Below are 16538 nucleotides of genomic sequence, written 5' to 3' on the forward strand. Positions count from 1 at the left end.
TTCCTTTAGAAGCATGGCCTTAGGAATACAGAGGGAAAGTGTAAAGGTAAGCACCAGGAAGCAAGGCTGCTCTTCAGAGCCGCAGGTCCTCATTGGATCACTTGAGATCAGCTTTTTACAATCCTGGTTGAAAACATTTCAGTAATGTCATGATAATAAAGCATTGCCCTACGATGCAGGAGACCTGGGTTTGGTCCCTGGGTCAGAAAGATCCCCTGGAGAAGAAAATGGCAACCCACTCCAGTATTCTAGCCTGGAGAATTCTATGGACAGAGGAGCCTGTCAGGCTACAGTCCATGGGGTCGCAGAGTCAAACATGACTGAGTGACTAACACTTTCACTTTTCAATGTCATGAACTGTCTGAAATTTCCTCAGATGCTCTTACTCACCAAGCTAATCATCCAACCTTAGGTTTTTCTAAGACACCTCCCAATTTTTGCTATGACCATAATTTAATGTATCCTACTGTTAAGATATAATATATCAAATTTTCTCATAATTTGTAATGTTCTACTGGATGGCACACTTAACCTCAAACTACATAGTACACAGATAAATTTTTTCATTGAAATCTTTGCATCCACATAAAGCACTGGAAAACTGAACCCATCAAATTTCACATCAATCCTGAGGTGTGTGCTCTTTAAGGGTCATAGGCGAAGAGATGGAGACCCAGAGACATTGCTGAATCCATAACACACCAGGAATGGGGGTGATGGAGCCTGAGGGTAAAATGCTTCCCCCTTTTGTTTTTTCTTCAAGATTTCTTTACCTGTACAGCCTAATCAGCTTCCTGAACAAGGGGCATCATCCTAAAGATGTCTGCATTCTTCTTAAGAAGGGATAAGAAAAAAGTGTCTTCATGGCACGTAATTAGCTATATTCATTTTCCCAGCTCTCTTAAAGCCAACAAATTCCTCTGTGTCCTTCTTTGCTTTATTTTCATGAGGACTTTATTGACAAGCAAAGTTTCTTGCTTCTATTCAGAGTCTATAAATTATGAATTAGCATCTTCAAAGATAAAGGGGAGGATAAGTGCTTCCATACATGGAAATTTCACAGCAAAGTCAACAGCACATTATTAGTGCTCCCTGAAAAAAAAAAAGGAAAGGAAAAGGAAAGTGAAGTCACTCAGTCGTGTCCCACTCTTTGCGACCCCATGGACTGTAGCCTACCAGGCTCCTCTGTCTATGGGATTTTCCAGGCAATAGTACTGGAGTGCGTTGCCATTTCATTCTACAGGGGATCTTCCCGACTCAGGGATCGAACCCAGGTCTCCCACATTGTAGACTGATGCTTTACCATCTGAGCCACTAGGGAAGTCCTCCCTGAAGACCACCCTTAATACAGCACAGAAAGAGCCAGTTCTGTGTCAGAAACTTCTCACTGGAACCTGGGAGGGAAGCATTAAACTATTAATACCTCTTTCCAGATGGAGAAACAGACTCAAATGAAGAAGATCTACAGATGGAGTTGCTTAGACTCCCTCAGCCAGTGTATGGCCAAGCTGGAACTTAAAAGAGGCTTCTCCTACTCTGTGCCCATGCTTTTCCCCTTTTGTACTCTGGAAGACAAAGCTTGTCTCTTAGAGCATCTTTGGAACATCTGAACAAATCTGAAGATCCGTACCCTAACCCAGTTCCACCCAGATCCCCTGTTCTGCTTCAACCCTTGGACCAGCCTCAGACACTCGTTGGCTCAAACGTCCCTGGTGGTACAGCGGATAAGAATTCACTTGCCAATTGAACATGGGTTCAATCCTTGGTCCAGGAATATTCCACATGCCACAGAGCAACTAAGCCCATGTATGAGCCACAACTACTGAGTCCAAACTCTGGAGCCGTCGAGCCATAACTACTGAGCCGATGTGCTGCAGCTACTGAAGCCTGCATGCCTAGAGCCTACGCTCCATTACAGGAGAAGCCACCACAATGAGAAACCCATGCATAGCAATGAAGAGTAGCCCCAGCTCACCACAACTAGAGAAAGCCCACACGCAGCAACAAAGACCTAGTACAACAAATTTCACAGTTGCTTACCAAAATATTAGTCCTCTATATGTCACTAATTAGGGCTTCCCCAATGGCTAAGTGGGTAAGGAATCTACTTGCAATGCAGGAAACACAGGAGACACTGATTCCATCCCTGTGTGGGGAAGATCTGCTAGAGAAGGAAAGGGCAACCCACTCCAGTATTCTTGCCTAGAAAATCCTATGCAAAGAGGAGCCTAGTGGGCTACAGTTTATAGGGTTGCAAAGAATCAGATACAATTGAGTGACTAAGTACGACATCACTAATTGGTTGAATAACCTCATTTGAGTGCCTAGCTGTAGCTCCCAAAAATGCATTTAACTGAGGTTACTTTCTTTTATTATCCAAAGTTTATGATTGGATCTGAACATAGCGATTTTTCAGAAAAGCAAATAGCATAAAAATAAAGCAACACTAAGTTTAGAAATAATGAGTCATATTCTAATAACAAAGTGGCATATGGGCCATTCCACAGCATATACACATTTCCTCTATATCAGACTCCCTAGATTTCCATAGGGAAGAGAAGCTGCTATTTAAAATTTAGCTCAAGAAAAGCAAGCAGCAATAAAAAGAATAATACCATTTGTATTGAATATATCAGCCTCTTCCAAAATGTTCCTGTTTCTGCTCACAACTGCCCTGCAAAGCAGAAATTAGTCCCATTTCAGAGATAAGAATATCAAGGCCCAGGAGTGACTAAATTACTTGCCAGAAGATGCATACCAAGAAATCGAATTGATGTGTGTCTGACTCTATAGCTTTTTTACTCTATCCTGACAGATTACATGTATTTCCCAGTTGTACTTACTATACTAATTAGCTATCTCTTCAGTTGTAGGTAATTTTCTTATTACACAACAGTCATAATATAATTTGTTGTTGTTTATTCACTAAGATCTGTCTGACTCTTTGTGACCCCATGGACTATAGCCCACAAGGCTCCACCATCCATGGGACTTCCCAGGCAAGAATACTGGAATGGGTTGCCATTTCCTTCTCCAGGGAATTTTGTCAATCCAGAGATGAAATCTAGGTCTCCTGCATTGGTAGGCAAATTCTTTACCACTGAACCACTGGGAAGCCCCTGTGATAATAGTAATATCTAAAGTTTATTGAGTATTTATCAAGTGTCAGGAATTTAACATGTAGAATGAAGCAGGGCAAAGGCTAATAGAGTTCTGCCATGAGAACGCACTGGTCATAGCAAACAGCCTCTTCCAACAACACAAGAGAAGACTCTACACATGGACATCATCAGATGGTCGACACCAAAATCAGATTGATTATATTCTTTGCAGCCAAAGATGGAGAAGCTCTATACAGTAAGCAAAAACAATATCGGGAGCTGATGTGGCTCAGATCAAAAACTCCTGATTGCCAAATTCAGACTGAAATTGAAGAAAGTGGAGAAAACGACTAGACCATTCAGGTATGACCTAAATCAAATCCCTTATGACTATACAGTGGAAGTGAGAAATAGATTTAAGGGACTAGATCTGATAGACACAGTGCCAGATGAACTATGGATGGAGGTTCAAGACATTGTACAGGAGACAGAAATCAAAACCATCCTCAAGAAAAAGAAATGCAAAAAAGCAAAATGGCTGTCTGAGGAGGCCTGACAAATAGCTGTGAAAAGAAGAGAAGTGAAAAGCAAAAGAGAAAAGGAAAGATATACCCATTTGAATGCAGAATTCCAAAGAATAGCAAGGAGAGATAAGAAAGACTTCCTCAGCGATCAATGCAAAGAAATAGAGGAAAACAATAGAATGGGAAAGACTAGAGATTTCTTCAAGAAAATTAGAGCTACCAAGGGAATATTCCATGCAAAGATGGGCTCAATAAAGGACAGAAATGGTAGGGACCTAACAGAAGCAGAAGATATTAAGGAGAGGTGGCAAGAATACACAGAAGAACTGTACAAAAAAGATCTTCACAACCCAGATAATCACTATGGTGCAATCACTCACCTAGAGCCAGATTTTCTGGAATGTGAAGTCAAGTGGGCCTTAGGAAGCATCACTACAAACAAAGCTAGTGGAAGTGATGGAATACCAGTTGAGCTATTTCAAATCCTGAAAGATGATGCTGTGAAAGTGCTGTACTCAATATGCCAGCAAATTTGGAAAACTCAGCAGTGGCCACAGGACTGGAAAAGGTCAGTTTTCATTCCAATCCCAAAGAAAGGCAATGCCAAAGAATGATCAAACTTCCGCACAAGTGCACTCATCTCACATGTTAGTAAAGTAACGCTCAAAATTCTCCAAGCCAGGCTTCAGCAATACGTGAATCGTGAACATCCAGATGTTCAAGCTGGTTTTAGAAAAGGCAGAGGAACCAGAGACCAAATTGCCAACATCTGCTAGATCATCAAAAAAGCAAGAGAGTTCCAGAAAACATCTATTTCTGCTTTATTGACTATGCCAAAGTCTTTGACTATGTGGATCACAATAAACTGTGGAAAATTCTGAAAGAGATGGGAATACCAGACCACCTGATCTGCCTCTTGAGAAACCTGTATGCAGGTCAGGAAGCAACAGTTAGAACTGGACATGGAACAACAGACTGGTTCCAAATAGGAAAAGGAGTATGTCAAGGCTCTATATTGCCACCCTGTTTGTTTAACTTATATGCAGAGTACATCATGAGAAACACTGGGCTGGATGAAGCACAAGCTGGAATCAAGATTGCTGGGAGAAATATCAATAACCTCATATATACAGATGACACCACCTTTATGGCAGAAAGTGAAAGAACTAAAGAGCCTCTTGATGAAAGTGAGGAAGAGAGTGAAAAAGTGGGCTTAAAGCTCAACATTCAGACAATTAAGATCATGGCATCCAGTCCCATCACTTCATGGCAAATAGATGGGGAAACAGTGGCTGACTTTTTTTTCTGGGCTCCAAAATCACTGCAGATGGTGATTGCAGCCATGAAATTAAAAGACGCTTACTCCTTGGAAGGAAAGTTATAACCAACCTAGACAGCATATTAAAAAGCAAAGACATTACTTTGCTAACATAGGTCCATCTAGTTAAGGTTATGGTTTTTCCAGTGGTCATGTATGGATGTGAGAGTTGGACTATAAAGAAAGCTGAGCACCAAAGAATTGATGCTTTTGAACTGTGGTGTTGGAGAAGACTCTTGAGAGTCCCTTGGACTGCAAGGAGATCCAACCAGTTCATCCTAAAAGAGATCAGTCCTGGGTACACATTGGAAGGACTGATGTTGAAGCAGAAACTCCAATACTTTGGCCACCTGATGTGAAGAGCTGACTCATTGGAAAAGACCCTGATGCTGGGAAAGATTGAGGGCAGGAGGAGAAGGGGACAACAGAGGATGAGATGGTTGGATGGCATCACCGACTAGATGGACATGGGTTTGGGTGGACTCCAGGGGTAGGTGATGGACAGGGAGGCCTGGAGTGCTGTGGTTCATGGGGTCCCAAAGAGTCGGACACAACTGAGTGACTGAACTGAACTGAACTCATGAAATGCTTCAGTTTAGTTCAATTCGGTCGCTCAGTCGTGTCCCATTCTTTGCAACCCCTTGGACTGCAGCACGCTAGGCCTCCCTGTCCATCACCAACTCCTCTGTTTTCCTGTTTCTTTGCACTGATCACTGAGGAAGGCTTTCTTATCTCTCTTTGCTATTCTTTGGAACTCTGCATTCAAATGGGTATATCTTTCCTTTTCTCTTTTGCTTTTCACTTCTCTTCTTTTCACAGCTATTTGTCAGGCCTCCTCAGACAGCCATTTTGCTTTTATGCATTTATTTTTCTTGGGGATGGTCTTGCTCCTTGTCTCCTGTACAATGTCACAAACCTCCACCCATCATTCATTAGGCACTGTGTCTATCAGATCTAGTCCCTTAAATCTATTTCTCACTTCCACTGTATAATTGTTAGGGATTTGATTTAGGTCATACCTGAATGGTCTAGTAGTTTTCCCTACTTTCTTCCACTTAAGTCTGAATTTGGTGATAAGGAGTTCATGATCTGAGCCACAGTCAGCTCCCAGTCTTGGTTTTGCTGACTGCATAGAGCTTCTCCATCTTTGGCTGCAAAGAATATAATAAATATGATTTCGGTGCTGACCATCTGGTGATGTCCATGTGTAGAGTCTTTTCTTGTGTTGTGGAAGAGGGTGTTTGCTATGACCAGTTCGTTCTCATGGCAGAACTCTATTAGCCTTTGCCCTGCTTCATTCTGTACTCCAAGGCCAAATTTCCCTGTTACTCCAGGTGTTTCTTGACTTCCTACTTTTGCATTCCAGTCCCCTATAATGAAAAGGACAACTTTTTTAGATGTGAATTTCTGTAGGTCTTCATAGAATTGTTCAACTTCAGCTTCTTCAGCATTACTGGTAGGGGCAGAGACTTGGATTACCATGATATTAAATGGTTTGCCTTGGAAATGAACAGAGATCTTTGTGTCATTTTTGAGACGGGCATCCAGGTACTGCATTTCAGACTCTCATTGACTATGATGGCTACTCCATTTCTTCTAAGGGTTTCTTGCCCACAGTAGTAGATATAATGGTCTTCTGAGTTAAATTCACCCTTTCCAGTCCATTTTAGTTCACTGATTCCTAAAATGAATGCTTAAACCTAGCAAAAGGTAGACATTATTCAGATCAGATCAGATCAATCGCTCAGTCATGTCCGACTCTTTGTGACCCCATGAACTGCAGCATGCCAGGCCTCCCTGTCCATCACCAACCAGCCCGATTTACAAATGAAGAAACTGACCAAGAGGAAGTAAGGGACTTTCCTAAGGTCGTACATGGAGCAAGCAACAGAACCAGCATTTGTGCCCAAATAGCCTAGAAGGCCATATGATCAGCCCAGCCATTGCGGTGTCTTTTCTCAATGGGTGGCTTACTTTCGAGAAACCCAAAGTGCCAGGCATTACACAATAGGACTCAAAACCTTATTTCAGAAAGGAGTGGAACATTCCCAACTTCTCTAGGAAAGGTCAACAACCAGAAGCTAGTTCAAGATTGTGAAATAACATCCATCTTCAACCATTCCTGTCTAACTCATAGTAGCATTTGGGGCTATCAGTTTATCTGTAGTAAATTCAAAGACGACAGAACTTTACAAATCCTGAAAAAGCCATAATGTCAGGGCATAACTTCATCATAACTGACCAAATCCTACAAATTTTCATTCATCTAGTCCAATGATCCATCCCAAAGCTTCCAAAGCACAAGTCAGATTCTCAAAGCAATAGCTCAGTGTGCAGCAATAGGAGTAGAAGGCAGGGAAAAGAGAAACTGTAAGCTTCAGGAAAAAAAAAAAAAAAGAAAACAAGCATTGCTGATACTCTCCTTCAGCTTCTTCTTTCTACAGAAGTACTGATCTAAGGCTCATATCCCTATTACAGGGTTCTCAGATTTTAGCATGGATATGAACCAGTGGGACCAGGGGGAAGTTCCAAGTCCTGGGGTGAGTCTCATGCTCCTGGTCTAAAGCCCACACTTTGAAAGACACCGCCCTATAGATATTAATCCCCTCCCAAGCCTCTGCTTAAATAGCTCCAACCACAAAAGACACTGAAGTGAGATTAACACTGCCCACTCAACAAAGCAGGAGGTCATAATTTTACTTACTCACCAAGTAGAGGAAATGCTACCAAATGTTAAAGTTGAAAAATACCTTATAATAATAAATTCTTAATATATCTATTTCTGAAAAACAAACAACAAAAGTTTCTATAGTTCACTAAAAAAATAAAAGGTCACATTTTTAAAATAATTACCAGAAATCCCAAGTCAAAATTGTCCGTATGCAATGTTTATGCCTGGTCAGAAGAAAACCCTTGAAGATCCAGAGGCTAATGCACAGGTTCTGAGTAAATGTTGACAGCCAGAGTCTCAGTTGAGCTCATTTAGCTTAACAAGTCTCTACGTCCAGTTCACAGTGAGAAGCAGAGAACAATAAAATTCTATAATTCTTTTCCATTAGTCTCCAGACTTTCTCTGCTCAAAATGATAAAGGATGAGCAATGGTCAATAGTGTAATAGACATAACCCAGAGCTGCCTGCTTATTAGAGCTTACTATAGTGACACAGAATTAAGTGGCACTTTTTGCGTTTTTCTGGGGTTATTTTGGAGAGATCCTTCTTCTCAGGTTTAACACCAATTTACCAAATCCTAGGCTGAAGAGGGCCTTAGAAATATTTTGGTTTAACTTCTCATCAGCTTGTGTTATAAGAATCTTCCCTACAATACTCTTGGGAGATTTAAGTATGACAGTTGTCAAAAAGGTGAAGACAGAGATCTTCAAGACATCTCATTCGGGGCAACTTTACCTGGCTCCCTGACCTATTCTTCAATGATAGGATTGTTGTTTAAAATAAATCCTTCAACACAGAGAGTGAGAGAAAAATATCATGACCCCATATTGAGAGAAAAATATAGTTATGTTGTTTTTTACCTAAAAAGATATGGAAAGAAAACTTCAAATGAACAAGGAAAAAAATAAAAATAAATAAATAAATCCTTCAAAACTATGGTATCTAAAACAGGCTTGATCAATTAATTTACCATCACAGAAATAATACTCCGTGAAGGGAGGAAATCAGCCTGTGTCTGTCACCAGCTGAATACCAGAGTGGACATTCAGTTCAGTTTAGTTGCTCAGTCATGTCCAACTCTTTGCCACCCCATGGACTGCAGCACGCCAGGCTTCCCTGTCTATCACCAACTCCTGGAGCTTGCTCAGATTCATGTCCATTGAGTCAGTGGTGCCATCCAACCATCTTATCCTCTGTCATCCCTTTCTCCTTCTGCCTTCAATCTTTCCCAGCATCAGGGTCTTTTCCAATGAGTCAGTTCTTCACATCAGGTGGCCAAAGTAACAGTGAACATTAGTTGGATAAATAAATGAGTGAATGAGACCATCATAGGTCTTCATAGCTCTAATAACATTTTGTAACTTTCCAGAATAACTCAAATGACTTGTTCTATTGCTGAGGATCCCACAATCCTTAGCTTGAGTTTGAAATCATAAGGAACTGTGTTTTCTACACAAAACGCTTACTACTGATGCCAAAAGGGCATTTTGAAATAGAGAAAACTTAAAGTGTGTTAAGCCATGGATGAAAGTATGAAACATTAGTTTAAATTAGTGTAGTAACTTTTTTGAATTTTTAATTTTAGTTGGATTCTAACAAGGCTCTCTGTATATATGAACATGAAATCTACTCAGGAGGAAAACTCAAGCCTTAGTTAACCCATTTAACTTTAGATTGTAATTTTGTCACTTAAAAAAGCTTCCACTGTCAACTTCACTATTAGGAAGAAAACAAATAACCACTAAGTACCTGCTATGTGGTGGGAAAGACTCTTATAAGCATCATCTTATTCAGCATGTCAATAGGCACTAATTTTCAGATAGCCAAGTAATCTAGATATCCAGATATCTATTGAAACCAACAGTAAGTGAATCAGGCACATTTTGTGTTTAAATTAAATGGCCCAACAGCTAAGTTGAAAACTAAATTTCTAACACCTAACATCTGCCTTGTATATGTGTTAAGTGACAAAAACTGGAGAAAATAAACATTAGCTTTAGGAGATAAGAATAGGAAAAATGTTTCCCAGTCAGGCCAGAATACTATTTGAGATAGCTAGAGATGACAGGCATTTCAAAGGATGGTGATTACTTTCTTATGGACAAAAAAAAGGGCGGCAGGGGGAAGTCAACCATAAGGGCTGCAAACGACATTTTAAAAGGATTTAGCAAGGGTAGAGATGGTCATCCCATCATTCGTAAGAGGTCCAGGAAGTAAAAAATCTCCCGTTATACAGTAATGTTTACTAGGATGGTTAAAAGTCAGTGGCCGTAAACCAGAACTGGAGTCTTCAGTGTCAAAGATCTTGTTTGGAAAAGTTTATAGTTCTCCCTTAAGAATGCCTCTGTTTGTTGTTGTTGTTGTTTTAATGAGCTTCAGTCTTGTTTAAAACTACGAGGTTTTACAGTTGTCTTGAAATCTGCTAAGACAAAAAAACCTTGCTCTATGCCTCCATGAAAAGCAATGTTTACATTATCTGTAGCTTTATTGTAAAAAGATTTAAAATTGGCAAGTGTTGGATTTTCAGTTTTGTTTTTCACCTTTAAAATTACTTTGACTATGCTGGATCCCTTGCATTTTCATGTGGATTTTAGAAACAGCTTGTCAATTTCTGTGAAAAAGGTGGCTAAGTTTTCAATAGGATTGCTATCCCTCTCTACCGATTGAATCTGTAGATCAATTTGGGGAGTATGCCATCTTAACAAAATTAAGTCTTCTGATCCATGGACATCAGATGCCTTTCCATCTATTTGAATTTGGAAAATTTCATTGAATTTGGAAAATAAATTTTCTTATTTGAATCAGGAAAACCATGATTTTTGCAGGCCAGGAGAAGCACATACTGCAAGATGTTATCTAGGAATACCTGACTACTTGTAAAGCCAATCACTGAGCTAAAAAAAAATTAAAAGTAAAAGCCATGATGAAAGAAAAATTCCATTATAGAAGATTTGGGGGAAATGCACCATTACTGAGACACAGTGACACAAACCACTATATTGTTTCAGAGTAAAGAATGAAATCCTGAAGCAGAAAAAAAAAATTATCTTAATATATTTTTCAAAAGTAAAGAGAGATTCCCAGTGCTCATTTTGTTTCAGCTATTGATCTACCCCATAATTGCTCCTTCCTTTGTCATTATTGATTTCAAAATCAGTAGGAGGGCTGCACATTTATTCATTTGTTTATCCCTCAAATGCCTGCAGAGAGAGGGACAAAGGAGGTAAGGAGGGTGTCTTCTTGCCTCTGCAGCTTCTAAACTTAGAGGCAACCTCAGAGCCAAATGCCTCCAAAGGGAGGACACAAATACTAATATATTGCTGACTGAAAAGATTTGTCCTGCTTATGAACATCAAAGAACAAAAATCTGTGCTCCAAGATCCTTTACAGCTTCAGAGCTACCATCAGTTCCTACCATGAGTCCAGATTCACAGTTCTACTCTTTGCTTCCCAAAATCAGGTCCTTTCTTGTTGAATTCAATGAGCCTAACCCTGGTGCTACTCTTTTGGGACCTGAAATAGCCGTAGCCCTTAGAAGGATTTATGTTTTGATTTGTAGTTTCCAAAGGCCTCTCAGACTTTTGAGTACACCCTCCACAAAATCGTGTGACACGCGAATAGTCACTGCAGTTAAAATAACTTTCACTCTTATAACCTGGAATTGATTATACATTATTCACACAAACAGTTTGAGGGAAATGCCTAGATAACCAAAAACTTTTTAAAGATTACCTCTTATTTACTAAATAGGGCACTTCCTAATTAAGCAACTTGCTCTTTCATTCTAACCTCAAATTCAGAAGTCAGGCCTGTGGCTTAGCACAGTTATAAATTTCATGAACTGCTAGAATGATCTGAACATAGTAGAACTAAAAATATTACACCCATATAGGCCAACGGTCTATTTCATGGCCTTCATTAAGTGTTTAGAACTTCATTAGAACTGGACATGGAAAAACAGACTGGTTCCAAATGGGGAATGGAGTACGTCAAGGCTGTATACTGTCATCCTGTTTATATGTAGAGTATTTATTTAACTTATATGCAGAGTACATAATGCAAAATGCCGGGCTGGATGAAGCACAAGCTGGAATCAAGATTGCCGGGAGAAGTATCAGTAACCTCAGATATGTAGATGACACCACCCTTATGGCAGAAAGTGAAGAGGAACTAAAGAGCCTCTTGATGAAAGTGATAGAGGAGAGTGAAAAAGTTGGCTTAAAGCTCAACATTCAGAAAACTAAGATCATGGCATCTGGTCCCTTCATTTCACGGCAAATAGACAAGGAAATAATGGAAACAGTGACAAGACTTTATTTTTGGGGGCTCCAAAATCACTGCAGATGGTGACTGCAGCCATGAAATTAAAAGACGCTTACTCCTTAGAAGAAAAGCTATGCCCAACCTAGACAGCATATTAAAAAGCAAAGACATTACTTTGCCAACAAAGGTCCGTCTAGTCAAGGTTATGGTTTTTCCAGTGGTCATGTATTGATGTGAGAGTTGGACTATAAAGAAAGCTGACCACTGAAGAACTGATGCTTTTGAACTGTGGTGTTGGAGAAGACTCTTGGACTGCAAGGAGATCCAACCTGTCCATCCTAAAGGAAATCAGTCCTGAATATATATCAGAAGGACTGATGTTGAAGCTGAAACTCTAATACTTTGGCCACCTGATGCAAAGGACTGACTCATTTGAAAATACCCAGATGCTGGGAGAGATTGAAGGTGGGAGGAGAAGGAGATGACAGAAGATGAGATGGTTGGATGGCATCACTAATGCGATGGACATGAGTTTGAGTAAGCGCCGGGAGTTGGTGACGGACAGGGAAACCTGTTGTGCTTCAGTCCATAGGGTGGCAAAGAGTCAGACACAACTGAGGGACTGAACTGAACAGACAGATTAAGTGTTTACCTTTCCTTTATATTCATTGATTTGCCCCTTAAACAATTGATAGGTAACATGTATATGGTAAAGAACAACTCAACTCACATTTTCTTCTTCAAGTTCTTTTGTGTTTAACTTTTATTTCAGAAACCTTCCCCTACCAAATTTTCCTACAGAGAACAAAAACCCTATTATTTTCACCTGGTTACCTCAAGGAATACTTCCTAGAGTAAAAAGCCAATTTTTTTTAACTATTTATAATTAAAATTTCTTCACTTGGGGTCCAGGCAGCCATTATATCCATCCAGTTCTGACCTGAAAAGCAGCAGTCACTAGTTTCTTCTCGGCCATAATGTCTGATACTCTTGATAACAGGCATTTCTCTTATTGCACCTCCTGTTCTCATCATCAAGAAATGTCCAGTAGGCCTCCTTTTCCCTTTCTAATGCGAGTTGTGTCATCAGTATCTTGTAGTCAAGGCTAGTACTCTTCTCTTGGTCCATTTGCCTAAACTTGACAATGTCCTCCTGGTTGGTAAGCACTCCCTATAAATGCTAGACACCCACATGCTGCTCTCCTTTCAGTCTCTTAATTACCTGTTTCATCCCATCACAAGCTTCGTTATCAGTTGCTCGACTGAATGCTTAACTGGATGTTCAAATCTAAAGCCTGAATCAGAGACCATTATAGGAGGTGTCAACTTGTAAAGTAGAAGAGAGAGTCTACAAGGTTTGCCACATCTTTAACTCCATCTGTTGACAGTTACACCTTAACTTTTATTAAGTCAAATTTCTTGTAACCTCACATTGGCTACAAATCACTGAAATGTGGCATGAAAATAACTGTAAGCATTTTTACAAACACTTTGCTAACTTAAAAGTTCAAGAAATACATCCCCAGAGTGAAACACTTATTTTAGCCCTAAAGAAGCTGGATAATATGACAGTATACATTTTTAATGTAATTCAATAGAAATCACTTAGTGCCATCCCCCATTTTACCCTGAATTTCTCAATATGCTTCTTAGGCTAAAAGCTTTCAGAATTAATACAACATTGGGAAAAATGTTTGTGTTCTAATTTTATATTTGACATGGACTGAGTATCTTTGGTCATGCCAATTAAACTTCTTGGCCTTTATATATCCATCAGTTAACTTTCTTATTAAATAGGTCAATACTTGTTCTGTTTTCTTAAAGGGATGCTGCAATAAAAATGAAAAATACTGTAAACTTTCTGTAAGTATAAAATGTATTTTCTCAATTTACTTCAATAAGCACAGGGATCAATAACCACAATTCAGGACACTAAACCAGGTAAGCAGGATACTGGATTAACCAAGACATAATTCCTGAACATCACTAATCTTTATTCAAATTTGGGGCTTAGAATAAGAGTTTAATAAAAGAAGTATAAGACTTGTAAACTGAAAATTACAAGACATTTTTGGAAAAAAATCAAAAATCTACTACAGAAATGGAAAGACAGTTCATGTTCATAGATCAGAAGATTTAATATTGTTAAGATGGCATACTCCCCAAATTGATCTGTAGATTCAATCTGTATAAAGAGATATAAATTCCTATCAAATTTTAGCTGCCTTTTTCAAATAAGTTGACAACTGCTTCTAAAATTCATATGAAAATGCAAGGGATCCAGAATAGTCAAAACAATCTTAAAAGAGGAGAAAAAAACTGGAAAACCAACATTTTCCAATTTTAAAACTTATAGTAAACCTACAGTAATCAAAACAGTATGATATGGCAAAAGGCTACTAGAGGAATAGAATTGAGTCTCCAAAAATAATCTCTTACATTATCTGCCATAATAAAAATTAAACTAGGAGGCTTACAAACAATAGAAATTTATTTCTCACTATTCTGGAGGCTGAAATCCAAGATTAGTGTATTATTATGGTTGAGCTCTTGAAAGCACTCTCTTCCAAGCTGCAGACTTCTGACTTCTTACTGTGTTCTCATGGGGTGAAAAATTAGCTATTTAGCTTTCTGGCTGCTTCTTACAAGTGCACTCACCCCATTCATGAGGATTCCACCCTCTTTACCTAAGCAGTTCCTAAAGTTCTTAATTCCAACTACCACCACACTGGGGATTAGATTTCAAAATATGAATGTTGTGGAACATAAACATTCATATTTTTTAAAAATATTTATGAATTTATTTATGGCTGTGTTGGGTCTTTGTTGTGGCATGCAATATCTCCGTTGCGGTGCATGGGCTTCTCTCCAGTTGTGGTGCATGGGCTCAATTGTCCTGTGGCATGTGGGATCTTAGTTTCCTGACCAGGGATTGAACCCACATCCCCTGCATTGGAAGGGAGATTCTTAATCACTGGATCATCAGGGAAGTCCCTTGGGGGACACAAACATTCAGTCCATACAAATGGACACTTATTTGGCAAGGGTGCTAAGAAAATTTAATGCAGAAAAGTAGTCTTTTCAATGAAATGGTGTTGGGACAGCTTGACATCCACATGCAAATGAATGAATTTGGATACTTACCTCACACTCAGCACAAAAATTAACTCAAAATGGGTCATACACCTAAATGTAAAATCTAAAATTCTAAAAATCCCAGAAGAAAACATGAGAGGAAATCTTCATTACCTTGGCTAAGCAATGTTTTCTTACCTTCAGCACCAAAAGAACAACAGATCAAAGAAAAAAAGACAAATTAGACTTCATCAGATTACTAAAAACCATTTATGCTTCAAAGAACACCATCAAGAAAGCGAAAAGACAAGTGACAGGATGGAAGAAAATGTTTTCAAATGGTATACTGGCAAAGGACTTGTACCCAAAATATGTAGAAAATCTCTTTACAACTCAACAATAAAAGATCCAATTAAACAACCAATTTTTAAAAACTAACAAAAACTTGAATATGCATGTGTCTAAAGATGTACAAATAGTGAATACATTTATGAAAAATTGCTTAGTATAACGATTCATTAAGGAAATGCAAATCAAAATCACAATGAGCTATCATTTCACACACACACCAGAATGGCTAAAATCACAAAGACAAACAATAGCAAGTGTTGACCAGGATGTGAAAAAAAATTGGAACCCTCATACATTACTAGTGGGAACGTAAAATTGTGCACCCAACTTAGGAAATAGTTTTGTGGTACTTCGGAAAGTTAGAGTTACCTCATGACCCAGCCATTCCATTCCTAGGTTTATACACAAGAGAAATAAAAATATACCTCTACCAAAAGTATGTACACAAATGTTCATAATACTCCCAAAGTAGAAACAACACAAATGCCCATCAAATGATGAATGGATAAATAAAACATGGTATAGTCACACAATAGAATGTTATTCAGAAATAAAAATGAATGGAAAATTGATAAATGGTACAAGATGAATGAACCTTAAAAATGTTATGCCAAATAAAAGAAACCAGTCACAAAAGACCACTAAATGCGTGATTCCACTTACATGAAATGTCCAGAATAGGCAAACCATAGAGTCAGAAAGCTAAGTAGTAGTTGCCTAGGGTTGGAGGTAATGATTAAAAAATATGAAATTTCTTCTTGGGGTCATGAAAATATTCTGGAATTAGTAATGATGGTTGCACAGCTCTGTGAACTCACTAAAAACCACTGAAGTTCATCTTATAAATGAGTGACTTAAATGGTATGCGACTTATATCACAATGCTGTTTTTTAAAAATACACATATAACAGAAGAAAGCGACAGCCATTTAAAAAATAAAAAGATGAAGAAGTCAATATAAACTTTCAATGGCTAGTTTGGTGGGATTCTGTTTTAATTTACACAGATGCATGCTGTGTCTGCCTGATATTTAAAAGTCTAGACCTGCTGGGAAGAATTTCTTAGGTGATTAATACATGGTTTGTGAGAGGCTCCACTAAATTTCCCTGATGTCCTCCAAAAAAATATCATACAAATTTCAACTACAGGTCACAGATCAGATATTAAAAACTGGGGCAGATGAACCAAAAAGGACCATGGCTTAATTTTCAGTTGCCGTTGTGTTTCCATAAGCTT

The 16538-nt window shown here is 38.8% G+C and overlaps 1 protein-coding gene across 1 annotated transcript in view; it reads left to right on the forward strand.

Moving 5' to 3' along the window:
- The window catches only part of LOC102270243 (uncharacterized), a 32640-nt gene that overhangs the window by 8379 nt on the left and 7723 nt on the right, over window positions 1–16538 (forward strand). The window contains exon 3 of the mRNA XM_070360960.1: window positions 7422–7483. Within this exon, the coding sequence (XP_070217061.1) occupies window positions 7422–7483 (62 nt within the window). The remainder of the gene's footprint in view (window positions 1–7421; window positions 7484–16538) is intronic.

The sequence above is a fragment of the Bos mutus genome, chromosome 1 (assembly GCF_027580195.1).
Source record: "Bos mutus isolate GX-2022 chromosome 1, NWIPB_WYAK_1.1, whole genome shotgun sequence".
Lineage (NCBI taxonomy): Eukaryota > Metazoa > Chordata > Mammalia > Artiodactyla > Bovidae > Bos > Bos mutus.